The following is an 18,498-nucleotide window of genomic DNA, read 5'->3' as shown; positions in this document are numbered from 1 at the left end:
ATTCTGTTGGTTAACACGTCTCGTGATTGTTGATTCTGTTAGTAAACACGTCACTCGATTGTTGATTCTGTTGGTAATTACGTCTCGTGATTGTTGATTCTGTTGGTTAACACGTCTCGTGATTGTTGATTCTGTTAGTAAACATGCCCTTCGCTGATTCTGCTGATAAATTACCATGGTATCAGTCCTAATGGAAGGTCATCGTATTTTCTTTGGCTTGAATTTACCTGATGGGATGAAAATTAAATACTAGAAAAACAATGTTGGTAACTTTTTGTTTTTTTCTGATTGTGACCTTCTGCTGCAAACAATACATATAGATGTCAAAATATTAAAGTCATATTCTTATTGTGTGTTTTATCATTCTTTTTCATTTAATTATCTTATTATATTTTCATTCATTCATTCATTCATTCATTCATTCATTCATTCATTCATCATTCATTCATTCATTATAATCATATATAAACATGTATATTAATTTCATTTTACGTTGCTCTGATTTCCCCTCACTTGGTAGTTTTAATCAGACACTATAACATTTATAGAAAATAATACAGGGGCGGGATGATAAATAGCTCACAACACCGATCAATTCCTTTGTGTATTTAAAATGCTTTTATGTTAAATGTATTTAGTAGCGGTGATTCCATCTTGTCCTTTTACTGTACCTAACGTCACATGCCCTAGAGCGTTTGGTTAAAATCTGAAGCAAGTTTCAGTGCAGATTCCGCTACGGTCATTTCCATAACATAAAGTTAAGTAGAGTAGGGTCGTCTAGGTCCAGTTACCTAGAGGTACCTGGTGCACTCGTCACATCTCGGCAGATTCCGTAAAGTCTGTCCAGAATGATCTGTCGTGTTGACCTTTGACTAACACAATGATTGAAGACGAGTCGTTAATCATATAGGGAAATGCGTGCATTGCATGTGTGTATATGCAATAGTTTTAAATGATGTACAAGACTGTCCGCGTTGGCGAATCTGTCGTGTGGGCTAAGTGGTACGTTACCAAAGTACTGTTTGTGTGTTGTTTAACATATGCCAGTACACAGTTTGTTTGTATTTTTTATATTTTACAGTGCATTTTTTTTCAATTCTACTTCATTTAATGTCATACATCTAGGAACTTGACTATTCGACTAAACTATTGACATATCAAACAACGTTCAACGAGATACCCTAACGACCGAGAACATTCCGATTTACAAATTTTGATATTCAAAATATATATACGTTTGTTAACCTTAACTATCCAATGTTATTTAATATATACTGATCAACGACCGCATCTTTTTTTCCCTCCCATTTTACCTGTGTATATTGGCACATTGAGCGTGACCGAGATACCAGGCTCAGTAATCTTAATTATCAAAGATCAATGACATTAACAATATTAAAAGAAATAATTCAACAAAGGCATAATTGGATTATCTTGATCACAGTTTAATAAACAATAATGCAAATGTACACCGCAATTGGTGTACCACAAAATACAATATAAAGGCATCAAGAGGATCCTGGGAACAGACATCCTGTGATGTACAGTCAATAAGTTTGAAAACAGTTCAATGCAATCAAGATGATCCTGGGTACAGACATCTCTGATCTCAATAAGTTCAATGCAATAAGTTTCCTATCATCAATCAAGGAAACTTCGATAAAATAATTGTTTCCAATCATCAGTCATGGAAACTTCATCAATAATAGTACTGATTTCCTGAGATGTAGCGACATGTGCCCATGTAGACCTGAATCTCGAAAATATCCACTCTTCATCCTAAGTTCCATTTCACAAAATTTCCTTTCAACGTCCTATGCTAGGTGATTGACTTCCACATCAGACACCCTTGTCCGTTGCCCAATAAAGGGAACTGTGACCGATCATAATGCTGCAAATACAAAAGAAAACCGGCAGCAAACAACAGCGCAATACAAAAACACAATGTACATAATAATATAATAAATAGGGTGTGGCGGCCGGGTGCATGATTATTTCAACATTAATTCATATGGATGCTCTAGAATCCCCGACTGCTGTCTGTTAGGCCTATTGCCAATCGTAACTGCAGAATCTCCGCAAGGGAGGTTCTCAACAAGGGAGACAACTCAAAAGTCAAACATTTCCGGACAGCACAAGGGAGGTAACTCTTTGAACACCCGGACAAATTGCACACCACCTGAATGCCATATGCCTCTGATAATGTGATTTATGCATAGTACATAAATCTAATTATCATAGATCAATGACCAGTGGCGTAGGAAGTCGTCAAAAAGTGGGGGAGCACAATTTTTTTTAACCTTAAATTTTACGCACTAAACAAATCGTATGCCATCTCCGCAAAATTAGCCAATAATTATCATTTCAACATCCCATGATAATTTTGATAATTTATGTAGTACAAAATAAGTTATTTACGCAAATCAGAATATATATATTAAATATAGCAAAACATGAATCACCAGGCCCGGCCAGGATTTTCGAAAGGGCGGGGGCAGTAATTAGTAATAATGCGAGCGCCGTAGGCGCGAGCCGTTTTTTTTTGGGGGGTCCGAGGGGCCGCCCAGCGGGTCCAGGGCAGCGCCCTGATATGGGGTTCAAGGGGGTCTAAGCCTCCGCGGAAAATGAATATAGCACATTTCCAATAATTCGGGATCAGGCGCGGATCCAGGAGTTTTCGAAAGGGGGGTCCAGTAATTAAGTGATCAAGCGAGCGCCGTAGGCGCGAGTCGATTGTTTTCCCTTTTTGCGAGAGGTCTGGGGGCCGCCCAGCGGGTCCCAGGGTGGCGAAGCCCCCCTGTAGATCTGCAATCGAAAGGGGGGGGGGGGGGGGGGGGGGGGGCAGTAATTTAGTGATAAAGCTAGCGCCATAGGCGCGAGCCGATTTTTTTTGTATTTTCTCGTACCTGTCGGTAATTAGTATCACTCTATTCACGTTAAAACCGCGCATTCTTCTTCATGTTGTGTTTCTGTCTTTTTCTCATTATGAACTCAATTAACTTCACAAATTATCATCAACTTATTGAATCTATGTGACGAAGTTAAGCAAAATTGCGTATTAAGATATAAATATTGACTTACCAGGCTATTGCAGACGACCGACACACAGGTCTGAGGATTGATATACTAGTATAAAAGTCGGAATGTTCCGGATGTACAAGATAAAGTTTTTATCGTTGCCTTCAAGAAAACATTATCGGTTCGGATACAGATATTTATCGAAATGAATATATAAATTCGCGTTTTATACCCTTTTTTAGATTTTGGATGTCAAAAAGTGGGGGGGGCAAAAAGATATGTTTGCCCCCCCCCCCAACTGAAAAAAGTGGGGGGGGGGGGGGGGGGGGGGGGGGGGGGGGGGGGGGGGGGCAATTGCCCCCCCTGCCCCCCCCCCCCCCCCCCCCCCCCCCCCCCCCCCCCCCCCCCCCCCCCCCCCCCCCCCCGCTTCCTACGCCACTGATGACATTAACAATATTAAAAAAAATCATTCAACAAAGGCATATGATCTTGGCCACAGTTTAATTAAGCATTGATGTCATTTTTTTTTAGTTTCATCGGGGTATGAAACAAATTTTGTTTGCAAACTGTATATATACATGAATCCGCGTAGCGGATTCTTACAGAAGTTTGCAAACAAAATTTGTTTCATACCCCGATGAAACTAAAAAATAATTGACATCAACGCTTATAATTAATTTTTGAAAATGATTTTCTAATTTAAAACACTGATACTGATTTTATATGGGATTCTTTTTCTCAAATCAATACGCAACGTCAATTGCCGTATTGTGACGTCACGTTTTTCGCGCCATTATTTATTTTTCTTTCATAGAAGAATGAAAAGAATTTTTCGACCAATCACATTTGAGTATTTACCATGAAACCAAAGAAAAATTAATTATTAAACAATAATGCAAATGTACACCGCAATTGGCGTACCACAAAATACAATATAAAGGCATCGAGAGGATCCTGGGTACAGACATCCTCTGATCTCAATAAGATCAATGCAATGTTTCCTATCATCAATCAAGGAAAACAGTTCAATGCAATCAAGAGGATCCTGGGTACAGACATCCTCTGATCTCAATAAGTTCAAACCAATAAGTTTCCTATCATCAATCAAGGAAACTTCAATCAAATAATTGTTTCCAATCATCAGTCATGGAAACTTCAATCTTCAATCAGGAACTCATGATAGTACTGATTTCCTGAGATGTAGCGACATCCGCCCATGTGGACATGGATATCAAAATATCCACAGATATAAAAAAAAATATCCACTGTATATTGCATATTTTAAGTCCTTCCGCCGTTCGCTGAGGGTCGCCCCCAAATCGCTTGTATGTTAATTTGTTAATAATTTGAATATCTCATTGTAGAGATCATTTGACAGCCAAGTTACTCCACAACGCGTACACGTGCGTTATGTACTCAATGCACCGAAACATCAATTAACAGGTTGACATTCCACGAAAATTTTTGTCGGACTATGTCTACATCGATGATTGGTTTATTTTGTTTAACGTTCTATTAACAACCAATGATATTTAAGGACGTGCCAGGTTTTGGAGGTGGTACCAGGAGAAAAACCACCGGCCTATGGCCAGTCCCTGGTAACTGCCCCACGTAGGTTTCGAAATCGCGACCAAGAGGTGGAGGGTTAGTGATAAAGTGTCGGGACACCTTAACCACTCGGCTCCCTACATCGATGAAGGGTACCGGAATCAGTCGAGGTTAGCCGAATGGTACCGGGCGGTGTTCTCATACTGAATAGTAAATGGTAGAGTCTGTCTATAGTCGGTGAGACAAAACAACAACGGGCGAAATCATGTAGGCGATCAAACATGTAACTAACTAACTTTACAGTTAGGTGAAGTTTTCTACCGAACTTAAGTCCCATGTTCCAACGACAATTCCACGTGCTTCAATCTGATTTGCCAAAACCCCTTATGCGATACAGCCATTTGCCAACGTAAACTCCGTGTATGCAGGACAAATATAACCCGCTGTTCTCCGAAACGAGGGAAAATAATATTATCTATTACGTTGTGAGACTGTTCACTGTTTTTATTTTTTTGTTTTTGTTGTCATTTGTCTGTCGTTATAATGTTACAAGTACGTTACTTATACTCAAATATGCTATTTTGTAAATTTGCGATATGTATAGGAGGAAAAGGCATTGATAATGTATTCTCCCACAGTTCACCGATCTATCTCCAGTTTTAGACGTGAGAGATATCTCCGTCAGCACCTAGAGTATGACGGTTACTTTTTGGAGAAAATAAAAATCTTTAAACAAAAAGGACTAGCTGGATGCATATGTTGTTTTCAATGCTTTAAGAAATGGACGGTTTTCTGTAAGTGTCACTGTGATTCCTACATAATTAAAAGAGACATTTGGAGTCTGCCTTAAATTGTTATGAAATATCATAACATTTGGCTTAAAAATATTAATTTAATGATTTCTCACTAAATACCTCGACAGTACATGTACTCCGATGAAAATGATAGCGATTTAATAGATACAGTATATTCAAACCAGTCATCCGGGTCACAATCGACAAGTTTCGACTGCTACCTAAATATACTGTATTATGACGTCATAGCGATTATCGCGTCACGTGTTCTTTGGTATTGTGACGTCATCGTAGATCTGCCTCACAACCACTTTCTGTAGTTGTGTCTGCATGTAGAAATTCTATGTTACACTCAAGTTTCTATAGTACATCAGAATAAACAAAATTTAATTCACAAGGTAAGTATAGAATCATTTAATTACAACATAATTGGATTACAATTAACTTGCGACTCAAAAGTTTCTTTTTCAATGCTTACTGAAAACCTTCAGTGACCACTGTCCATCATGGTTACTCTGGTGGTTGACACTTGTTTATGTTTTATTACCACCTCTACTGCCCATACTGACGTCATTAAGCCTTCTCTTCAGAGATAGTCTATTTCACTCAGTCACATAGAAAGTATCGGTTTACCATTTATCCATTTCATATTCCCAGCGTTCGTCTCTCGGTACGCCTACATTTGTCTCAAACAACTGGGTTTCATAGGGGGAAGCAAACTCCGCGCTCCGTTACAGAAAAGTCCTTCTCGCTCAGGCGTCTGGCATTCCTCAATAACCCCAAATACGTTCTTCTTTTCTTCAGCATGGATCAGGTTTCAGAGAAATGGAGAGAAACACAAGTTATTTTGGATAAAGCAGCAGAATCATTGGACACCATGGTGAATGTCGGTAAGTTAGACCGGTCTCGATACTGTAACCTGAAATGATTCTATTCATCTAAATTCATCTGGGTTTTGATTGCGGGCAGATCTTTGCCTTTTTCTACATTATCTTTTCTATTTAATCTTAGTATTTTTTAACACTTCCTTAACTTAGATTTTTGAAACTTTAAAACTTGGAAATCGGAAGTGTACCATTATTGGTTCTTTTTCTATAACCTTGTCACTTCAAAAACTAATGTAAGTTACGATTAAGAATGGTCATGTTATTTATCGATAGGCAAACGTGAATTTTATACCCTCAAAATTTTTTTTTTTTAATTTTTTTTTTTTGCTTGTTTGCTTGTTTTTGTTTTTTGTTTTTGTTTGTTTTGCCAAATCAATGCGTTAGTTTAAACAGTATTTTATTCACAATATGGCAGTGACAAAATAATACAAAAATCAACAAAAAGGATTCGAAAACAAGTACATAAGTACTTATATCAATTCGTCTCCTTCTCCTTATTAATAAATCTGGCAGTAGGACGGCACTGTTACATATATTTTGATAGTATAATAGACAAAAAAGAAGAAGAAGAAATCAGGGAGGGGAGGGCAGAAGGGGTGCATCAGGAAACGAAAGAAAGTGGTTACGAAGAGAATAACAAGAAGAACTGCATTACTTGATTGAATCTGGTTGGAATGTGATTCATGAAAAGGTAACCCTAATAAGCTCTATATAAGGATGCATTAAATACATTGGAAATCTCTAAATTACCTTATGTTGATTCCAATCAAAAAGTATACTGATATCCTGTAAAATGCAAGAGTGTTGAAGTCTATATTAATTTCAGTATAAACAAGACTCATTAAGTCTAAATGTCACAAGTGTTATCGAACAACATAGGTTTCAAAGTTAATGTACATTGTTTAAACAAACGCAATAATTACATAATAATAAAATAAAGTAAATAAATCTTGCCCTAAAATCGTTTCGACTTACAGATAAATTGTTGGACAGAGTCAATAATATTTAAGTTATATTGATCTGGCATATCAGGATTTCCATACAGCAGCAGATTTAAATTATTCCCAGGTGGAAGATTAGTAAAACATTGTAGTCTTAATTGTTCGAAGTTAGGACAAAAGAGGAGAAAGTGTTCAGTAGTTTCATCAGAACGGTTACAAGAACACATGGGACTTTCTGCTAAGTTACGTAAAAATAAGTGGCTATTAAGGGAACTACAGTTCATCCTCAGCCGAGCGTGGTGAATTTGGCCAAATCTACTTTTGCAGTAATAGTAATAGGATGGAACAAGATTACTGTGATTATTGTTGTCATACACAGACTTCTTAAGGTTAGTAAGTGATGGGTTATGCTTAACGTCGTCCGGAAGAGCGTTCCATAAGTCAACAGAGGAAGGTAGAAAAGATTCTTTATAGAGTTTAGTACGACATCTTATTTGACAGAATTTATTTGCGTTTCTAGTATCGTGAGAGTGAATGTCAGAATGACGAGCGGGGAGTATGTTAGTTAAATAGGAGGGACACTGACCATGAACAATCTTATGAAGTTGTGTTATTTTATGTTTTCGTCTTCTTTCAATAAGAGGGTCCCAACCAGTTTCTAAATACAATCTCTCGTGACTAGTTAATTTAGTAGCCCCAGTTACAATCCTGGCTGCTTCGAGTTGATCAATGCGTTAAAGGCGTGTTCAACGTAACAATGCGACAAAACTTTATATATACCTAGAAGATTGAAGCAAAAACACTCTAACTAGAAGACACGAAGACTGTCATAGTCAGACAAAGTACATGTATGTAGAAATCAACTATTGATTTGTGATAACATATTGTGTAAATCGAGTCGAATTTCACAGTAATCCAAGTTTTCTCTGATTCTACTCCGCATAATGATGGGAAATCTTAACCGCGACAGAAAACAAAAGTCAATCGCGGTCAGAACCATTCTAACCGGCAGGTCTTAGTCTTTTGTAAGCAGGTTTTTAATTGGTCAAATCAGACAAAAGTGATATTTTCACTAGTGAAAAATATCAGGTAAAGGTGATATTTTTTATTAGTGAAAAATATCATTTTTATAGAATGAATAATTTTCGATATTTTACTGCTAAAAAATGTGATAGATCTCATTATTGATATCTCTATAAATATATATTTATTTCTAACGATTTATGTGACTGTGTTACATTTCAATCTATAGATTTTAGCTATGTACATCCAAAAATAGCATTTTCGTATTAACTTTTGTATGATCAACAATCTGTATTTGTTTTATATGAATTTAGAAATAATATTTTCCAGTTTCAAAGCATACAACATGCATTTAAATTCAGTACTTTGATATCACCATGCTGATGCTTTTATAAGTTTATTTTTTATTTATATCATTTTACCTGTACTATTAGTATCGTTTAATTGTAAAACTTACGTAATAAAACTGAACTTAATTATATTCTGTAATCTAACAGACAATTAAATAAAGTGTTATTATCAGAACAATAGATAATTTTGTTATCTTTATAAAAACAAAAGATAACACGAACTGAGGAGACATCAAAACAGAGACAACGCAGACTGAGGAGTTAGGAGAAATAAAAACATAAAAAATCATGGACTGAGGAGACATTAAAATAGACAATACAGACTGCACAGCCATCAAAACAGAGACAACATGGACTGAGGAGACATCAAAACAGAGACAACATGGACTGAGGAGACATAAAGAACAACAAGAACTGAGAAGTCATCAAAACAGAAACAACACGATCTGCATGAACACACATTGAAATATAAGAGTTTTAAACAACTCTTAACAAGAATTTCATGGAAATGTATGAGTCGTCTGCGCAGTGATTTTGGTGATTACGAAGCAAAAGATAATTGTTTAACACCAAGAAATAATATTTAGAGTAAGCAAGACCAGTATCACTCAAAAATGCTCGGAATTTAGCATTACAGAACAGGATCTTTATGAGAACCTCAAGAAGTCTGAGCTTGATATCGGCCCAAGAGAACTGGAGATTTTGCATGGACACCGACATCATGATACCTATATTGCGCCAGCTTTTTGCAGGCGACACAAAAATGAAAAGTTAAGATACATTTGTACAGCATCCTCGCGTTAATCTGATTTATATACGTTTTTTATTATATTTATTTACAACCAAGCTTACTGGAAATCATAACCATCTAAGTGATTGTTATTAAACTTATCTAAATCTGTGTATAAAACGCCATGTTTGCGGTCAAACAAAACTTCCTAAGAACATGGCGTAAAACTCCCAATGCATTTGAACTTTGTTAATTTTTTTAGATAAATCTCTGTAAACTGTTTGCCCAGTTTTGAGTTAATAATACTGTCTCCAGTAATCGTTTTACTAAACTTATTAGTCTGATGATCTTAGAGGTCGTTGAAATATAAAAATACGGAAACTGAAATTGTTTTACAATTTTATTGACGCTACATTTACATAAACATTCAACAACTCCACATTCTTTCACCCTTTTAATCAGAATAACGCGTCGTATGAAGAGAATACTAAGATGTTAAAGTGACGTCATATTGAACGCGAGATACTGGTGATGCTCATGCGTGACAGATGGTATGTGCCTCATGATTTCACGTGGCAAGTCATCCTGTGTTCACGTGTGTTAGAATACCTGTGACAGAGTCGATTAACAGGTATCTGCCAGTGGGACGTTTGTCATGTAGATGTGCATGGTGGACAGATGTGGTTTCTGTACCAAACACGTAGGCACGGGATCGATGAAGCTCTGAAAACATGAATTAGTGTTTTAGCAGCGAATACTCATAAAAAACACTATTTATTCAACCAATACTGACGAAGACATCATGTATTCGACCAATATTGACAAAGACAACATCTATTCAACTGATACTGAGAATGAAAACATTTATTCAACCAACACTTACAAAACCAACAAATATTCAACTGATACATACATCTATTCAAACGATACTCACAAGACAAATCTATTACACCGATACTGAAAAGGACTATACCTATCCATCCAATACTTACAAAGACGAAAACCATTCAACCGATTTTCACAAAGACGACATTTATTCAACCAATAATTAGAAGGAAAATATCATTAAACAAATACCTACACCGGTAAAATTCCTTCACGTGAAATTCACTTGAAATTTCATTGCATGTGTACAAAGACAAAATATATTCAACCAATGCTCACAAAGACAACATCTATTCAAGCAATGCTGAGGAGTAAAACCTTATTTTAACTAATAATTACAAAAACATCTATTCAACCAATACAATGACACCATCCATTTAACCAATACTCACAAAGACGACATTTCCAAGGAAAACATCTATTTGACTAATTCTGAAAAAGACTACTTATATTCATTCAGTACTTGAGGAGGACATTTATTGAGCCGATACTCAAAAGGATAAATATATTCGACCGATACTCACAAAGACGAGATATATTCAACCAATACTGAGAAGGACCATATTTCTTAACCAATACTTACAAAGACGACATCTATTCAACCGATACGTACGAAGATAACATATATATCAAAGCAATACTTACAAAGAAACAGCTATTCAACAACAAAAATGACTTGAATAGGAAGTTGGTAGTAATCCCTATTTTAACTTAATAAGTTTAACTGGAGTCATTGGTATCTATCGTATATAATAATTAATTGTATTTTTGAACATATAAAATTGTTAAGTATCGGTGTTCATCTGATAGGCATATGGCCCAAGGAAGTAAACGAGGTTGTGATTGAGTTACCTGAATAACACTGCTGGTAGGATGTTCTAAATGAGGTGACGACATAGCAGTACCAATAGCCCATCCGAACGCATTCAGCTTGCCATGATTGTACAACAGGAAGACAGGGAAGAAATCGTCACATGACATGTCGGTTGATACGTCATACCAGTAATGCAATCCTAAGACAGACATAGTTGTTATAAAGATATAGTTGTTATATAGATATAGTTGTTATATAGATATAGTGATAATATAGATATAGTTGTTATATAGATATAGTGGTTATATAGATATAGTGGTTATATAGATATAGTTATTATATATATAGTGATAATATAGATATAGTTGTTATATAGATATAGTGGTTATATAGATATAGTTGTTATATAGATATAGTGGTTATATAGATACAGTGATATAGATATAGTTGTTATATAGATATAGTGGTTATATAGATATAGTGATTATATAGATATAGTGATCATATAGATATAGTGGTTATATAGATATAGTGATCATATAGATATAGTGGTTATATAGATATAGTGGTTATATAGATATAGTGGTTATATAGATATATTTGTTATATAGACATAGTGATTATAAAGATATAGTTGTTATAAAGATATAGTTGTTATATAGATATAGTGATTATAAAGATATAGTGATCATATAGATATAGTGGTTATATAGATATAGTGGTTATATAGATATACTGTAGTGGTTATATAGATATAGTGGTTATATAGATATATTTGTTATATAGACATAGTGATTATAAAGATATAGTTGTTATATAGACATAGTGATTATAAAGATATAGTGGTTATATAGATATAGTTATTATATAGATATAGTTGTTATATAGATATAGCGGTTATATAGATATAGTGGTTATATAGATATAGTTATTATATAGATATAGCGGTTATATAGATATAGTTATTATATAGATATAGTGGTTATATAGATATAGTTATTATATAGATATAGTGGTTATATAGATATAGTTATTATATATATAGTGATAATATAGATATAGTGATTATATAGATATAGTGGTTATATAAATATAGTTGTTATATAAATGTAGTTGTTATATAGATATAGTTGTTATATAGATATAGTTGTTATATATATAGTGATAATATATATATAGTGATAATATAGATATAGTGATTATATAGATATAGCGGTTATATAGATATAGTGGTTATATAGATATAGTTGTTATATAGATATAGTGGTTATATTATTAGATGATACCACATAAAAACAACAAGAATACCAACATAATAGGTAAGAGGGAAAAATGAACAAAGGAGATATATATTTGCATGGATGCTGTTAAAACACACAAAGAGACTAAGATCGGGTGTTCCGAGAGAGTAAGCGTCTTCTACTTCATCGACCAAACCCGCCATACAATTCAAGGTAACAACGACATCAGCCATACAAATCTAGGTCACAACGACACCCACCATACAAATCTAGGTCACAACGACCCCGCCATACAAATCTAGGTCACAACGACCCCCGCCATACAAATCTAGGTCACAACGACACCCGCCATACAAATCTAGGTAACAACGACACCCGGCATACAAATCTAGGTCACCACGACACCCGTTATACAAATCTAAGTCAAAGTCAGTCGACCCAACCCGCCATAAAAATCTAGGTCACAACGACACCCGCCATACAAATCTAGGTAACAACGACACCCGCCATACAAATCTAGATCACCACGACACCCGTTATACAAATCTAAGTCAAAGTCAGTCGACCCAACCCGCCATAAAAATCTAGGTCACAACGACACCCGCCATACAAATCTAGGTCAAAGTAAGTCGATCAAATGTAGTAGAAACGTCTTTTAACTTGCATTCTCTGTCTTTGAAATTAATTCAACTCAAATTCCACATGCCACATCCACTATATATTTTTTATATCTATATATTTAACTTCGAGACTCTCACTGCAATATTTGTTAAGATAAGTAAGAACATACCCATGGTGACAAAGCAGTGTCCCTTGGTCCACCTGGTCCCGGCAACGTCCGCCTGAGTCATGGGGATTTTGATGGAGTCGGTTACAGCGTTAGTTCCGTTCTGGATATAGAGCGAGTCCCCAGTACCGTCCGCGGCGAACTTGGCTCCTGTCCTTCCGGTACTACAGATTGTGGCTTTAAAACAAATGACAAAATCCTGCTTATACACCTCCATTTCATGTGATATTATATATTGTAAACCTTGTATCAGTCACAACGTTCTTATTCCGTACGACTTCAAACTTTTTTTATATTTATTTTATTTTCATAGGGTTTTTTCAGCACAATACAAATACATTTAGGACAAGGCATGCATTTTCATGAACGACTTTCACACATCCACACGTGCTGCGTGTGTTTTTTCTCACCATCATGAAATAATAATAAAACGACTTCAACTGAACGTGTTGATTTTACAGATTACAGTAGACACTTCTCACAACTGTTCACTATTCAGCTGTGTTGATTTGACTGACAAATCAGCACAGACACTTATAAAGAGTATTTAGACTGCGTTGTAACCTAATAATATATCCTTTACTTTGACAAAGAAATGTCAATACGAGAGTTGAGTTTATGGATTACCCATCCAGATGCAGCATCATGGAATGGATATTAAAGATTTTTATCGCTTCCATTGAGACTCCTTTATTTGTTACATCGTTAAGGTTGACAATTAATGTCCAACGCAATTGCCACTGGTATTTCTGTCTGTTAGCAAATAAATGCAAATGTTGACGTAGCGTAAGAATAGCGATAGTATTACACAAGATAATGTAGTGCTAAAAGAACTTCTTTTTTATCGAATACGCTACTTTCCAATTTTATATTGCTCATGCGACCACTATTTTCAGCGTTGCAAAACATTAAGTATTCGTCGCTGTTGTAGAACTTTAGAGCATTACTGTATATCATTATTTCTATGGTATATGAAGTGTTTGGGATCGCGTCATGTACGTATTGGATACATTCGGAGCTCATTGGGTTTTCCCCCCAAAAAATACATATATTTGACGAAAAATACAGAGGAGTTCCGGATGGTATTGGCTCATCATTCACTTCCGGTTGAACAGGTCATCGCATGTAATCTGTAATTCTCTGTCCATCGACAGCGATTTCCCATCTTTAAATCGATCGAGAATTGGGTTAGTGGCGAAACAGATCATACCTTTCACTTAAACAGTCTGTATGAACTTAATTGCGTTATTTCTGTGCTTACCTGGGTCAGTGAAGTAAGCTGTAACGAAGTACATGTTAGCCACACGGATAAATGGATGGTTGATCTGTTTAACAGGAGGGAAGCCAGCGCTGTCGTTCTTAGGTACCTGTCATGGAAAGGCGATATTCCATTATTAAATACTGCTGCTAATTGCTAACGACCTGTAAATTGCTATTGTCAACTGCAATAACCCACATTATCCATTGGATTGTACAAATTTCCCATAGACGAAAATGTCACAGTTGAATATACATAGTAAGAAACTGTCTAGAATCGGTCATTTCTAAATACATGTGTAAAGGGTGACGTGTACTGAAATCATGATTGTGTAAGTATATTTTTTAAGTTGGTATTCATATAAGAATTTTATAAAAGGGTCATTACTCCGAAAGTTACTCCAAAATAAATGAATTTGTCTGTGAACATTTAATTTTAATATTTGGTGATGTAGAATACAAATAATAAAAAAGAAAAGAAAGAAAAAATTAAGGTCTGGTAAAAGTTTGATAAAGATAATACACGATAAAAAAAAGTACACATACCTAAAGTCTTCTTATACAGATACATTGTTATTAAAGAATTGTATACAATTTCAGGCCAAACTTCACTAAAACATTGTTTCAATGATTTCTACCGACAACCGAATCATAGAATTCCACATCTTCGTCCTAAGATCTAACTATGTCTCTTTCTGCCAAATGTCGCGCATTGACAGCAAAAAATACACTGGACAGTTAAATATGCATGAATTTCATTTGGCTATAACTGAAAACATAAAGAACATCATTTAGGAAAATATCAAAAGTCAAATGATTCTAATTGAAGCTCAAATGATATTTATACTACATTACATGTCACGTGACTTTAATTAAGTATACTTACTCCTATTTGAATTCCAGCAATGTATCCATTCGTATCATAAAGAAGGACTAGGGCGTAGTCCCTTCCCTTCACGAATCGCTTTCCTTGTATTCCCGCAGCTCCTATAGACAGGAATATAATGACGGGGAAAATCACAAAGAGGGTTATGAAACCAATAAGTCGAAATTGAGAGAACAATTGCAATTCACAATCGAGATAATGGATGTTATTACAACTCCAAAGAAATATATAATTCAGAATCGGGAGACTGGCCGTACATTTAAAAATCCAGAGAATGTCCTTAATTCAAAATCGAGAGAAAATCTATAATTCAAGATCAACAGAACTACTGTTCAAAATCGAGATAGTGCCTGTAATTCAAATTAAACAGTACGACGGTTCAGTATATACAAACGGAAGGTTAACTACGAAAAGATACCTGAATGGGACCAGGTAATCCAACAGATAAAGAGTAGTTCTCATAGAGTACATCCCCATACCTCCACAATAAGATAAACTGGTACACGTGTACCCAGACTTATATTTATGTTGACGTTCTTACCTCCACAATAAGATACACTGGTACACGTGTACCCAGACTTACTTAGTATATTTATGTTGACGTTCTTACCTCCACAATCTGATTCCATTACGAATCCTTGAGCCTTTGCCTCATCAACCGTTCTTGGCATTGCATTAAACCCATAGGTACCGAATGGATTCGGAGACCATGTCACTGTCATGCGAGAGAGAAACCGACAAGGATTGAAGCAAAGAAAGTCATGGGTTTTACAGAGAATTATTCATAATGACATAATAGTTTTGTTTTGTACAACAAGTGATACAAAGGAAGGTAAGAAAACCACAGCTTTAACTAAATCGAAAATAATTTGTTGTTATTTTCACAGAAAACAACACTTATGTTTAAACAGGAAGTTAAGAGTTCTACAAAACACAAATGCATGACAATGCTCACTTAAGTTAACATTTAACATAACATTAACCATTAACATGAAATACGTTCACATGAAGTCAAACATTCACATGAAGTCAAACATTCACATGAAGTCAAACATCCACATGAAGTCAAACGTTCACATGAAAACAGGCGTTAACATGACGTCAAACATTCACATGAAGTCAAACATTCACATGAAGTCAAACGTTCATATGAAGTCAAAAGTTCACATAAACAACACATTCACATACAGTCAAACATTCAAATGAAGTTGAACGTTAACATGACGTCAAACGTTCAACAAAAGATAAGCATTTAGGCAAAATTACGATACTCACCTCTGAGATTGTTCCATTCTGGATCTGAAATATACGTTGTTATATTAAAAACAGATAGAGAAACAATCAAGTCAAACGATTGTTTTCACAACTTTCGTTGTTGGTAAATTACGTGTATTTTTCAATAGGATACGTACACTAATATTTATAGTGTAATTTTCTCTTTCCATTCGAGAATAAGAAAAGTGTGAAAATTGAGACCGCGGGAACGTCTAATTGATTTCGATATTTCATAAATAACGTTAATAAAAAAAGAAACATTGTTTCGCTAATTGTCTTCGGATACTTTGTAATCTAAGAACAGATTTTTTTTCTCGAGTGTAATCGATTGTACTCCAGAATTTCACACTTTATATGATATAAGATACTCAACTTAACAGTACCATCGATTTTGAATGTGTTTTCCTTACTGCATAGTATATGCATGTATGTTGATGTCAATTACTATACAATGTCGGTATACTTCAATCCTCCCCCCTCCCCCGACCACTTTTAAATATAAATGAGGCGATGGCTGATAGACTGAAGTCAGGCATTGTAATAATCTGTCCGCATGTTATAATATTTGTATTGTTTCTTATCCAACTTGCTACTGCCCTGCAGGTAGAGTGTAAGAAATGAACCTGTTGCTCCCATTGCAGGTTTGTAAGAGGCGACTAAATTTGGGATATTATCTTTTCTCTTCTTTCTTAACAACTTTCTTCTTCATAACGTCTCACTTTGGCCTTCAGTTGAACGTTCGCTCCTATGAGGAATGCTTTGGGTTCCCAGGCCTAGACATACCAGAATCTTAAAAAATGGTAGTTGCTACTCCTGCTTAGCGCTGAGCATTTTGGGAATGGGGCTCGTTTGCCCGTTGTCAGTATAATGTGACCGGGTGACTTGCTGTGTGTCATCGGCAGTATGCTTCAGTAAGATAGCACTATAAATCGGTAAAAGTTTCAGACTATCACAAGGAGGCTTAACATACACATACCGCATCCTTCCAGGACATACATATGCACTTACCACACGCAAGCATATCGCACTTACGGGAGGCAGTCCTTACATTATGTAAATGACCTTGGCTGTTGATAGGACGTCAAACAATGATAAGTTAAACCAAACCAAATCCAATTTGCTATAATGGGATTTTAAAAGCTTCTAGATAATATACTGAAAGAATTTCGGCTCTAGTTGTTTAGAAATATAATGAGTTGTTAGTGAGATGACATTATGTCGCCCGCCTTGGTGATTCAAACATGGCGGTACATAACATACTGGACACAAAGATAAGGATATAACAACATCATCCAGTTACCCACCAGTCTATGTAAGTATATCTCTCTTTATAAAATCAAGGGTACCAAGACATGGGGAGTACAATGAATTAATAAAACACTGAAAAAGACACTGACTGTAATTAGTAAACCATGCTGAAATAAACAAATGTCTTAATTCAAGAAGTCCATACTTACAAATGATATGCGTGTATCACTAACTTATTTGGAGATACTAGCTATAGTAATATTGATATTAACCCGTATTAATATATATTAAACTATTTAGCCTAAGCTCTGTGCTTATTTTCAACGGTCCTTCTTATACAGATCTCTAAACATGTAAATATGTTTCAAAAGAATCCATTGTTCTTTGTCCATGTATAACTACCTCAGAATAGACATGTTTCTTAATAGTTTCTGACTCAAAATGTGTTGTTTGTTTCTCAATAGGCTACCCTCAATAACCTACTTGCTTGATAAATAAAATATGCTGCCGTAAATGCCATAAGGTTTTAAAGCTCAGAACATGCCGTTTTTTGATAACCTCCCTACTCTTAAACATCTTCTGTGATTAGAAGAAGAATGCTCTATACATTGCGTACCTTAGTATTATCTACTTACCTCCAAATAAAAAGGCATTGCCAGTGGCAACCAGGCCGATCGCGAGGAATACACCCAGGGATAACATTTTTCTGCAGTAGTGACAGTGTACTCTGATTTACCCCACGTTACAGTGGGCCTTTATATGGTAGTTATCTGACCCTCATTATTCCAGGGTGAATATCTGTATCGCACGATTT

General features: G+C 35.5%; 1 protein-coding gene across 2 annotated transcripts; it reads right to left on the bottom strand.

Annotated features, from left to right (window-relative positions):
* Positions 1 to 9,678: 9,678 nt before the first annotated feature.
* On the bottom strand, positions 9,679 to 18,428 carry LOC117339491. Of its 2 annotated transcripts, none has more exons than XM_033901108.1 (8): positions 18,320 to 18,428; positions 16,437 to 16,460; positions 15,772 to 15,876; positions 15,162 to 15,262; positions 14,280 to 14,385; positions 13,022 to 13,195; positions 11,029 to 11,189; positions 9,679 to 10,014 (listed from the first exon to the last, which is right to left on the bottom strand). In XM_033901108.1, exons 1-8 carry the CDS (start codon positions 18,384 to 18,386, stop codon positions 9,916 to 9,918), a joined length of 837 nt encoding a protein of 278 aa, XP_033756999.1. In that variant the 5' UTR covers positions 18,387 to 18,428; the 3' UTR covers positions 9,679 to 9,915. The 2 variants fall into 2 exon arrangements, with proteins under 2 accessions (XP_033756999.1, XP_033757000.1); XM_033901109.1 differs by having other exon boundaries at positions 15,162 to 15,259; positions 18,320 to 18,425.
* Between the last annotated feature and the right edge of the window lie 70 nt (positions 18,429 to 18,498).

This window comes from Pecten maximus, chromosome 12 (genome assembly GCF_902652985.1).
Source record: "Pecten maximus chromosome 12, xPecMax1.1, whole genome shotgun sequence".
In the NCBI taxonomy this organism is placed as follows: Eukaryota; Metazoa; Mollusca; class Bivalvia; order Pectinida; family Pectinidae; genus Pecten; species Pecten maximus.
This window is presented reverse-complemented; position numbering and strand designations above follow the sequence as displayed.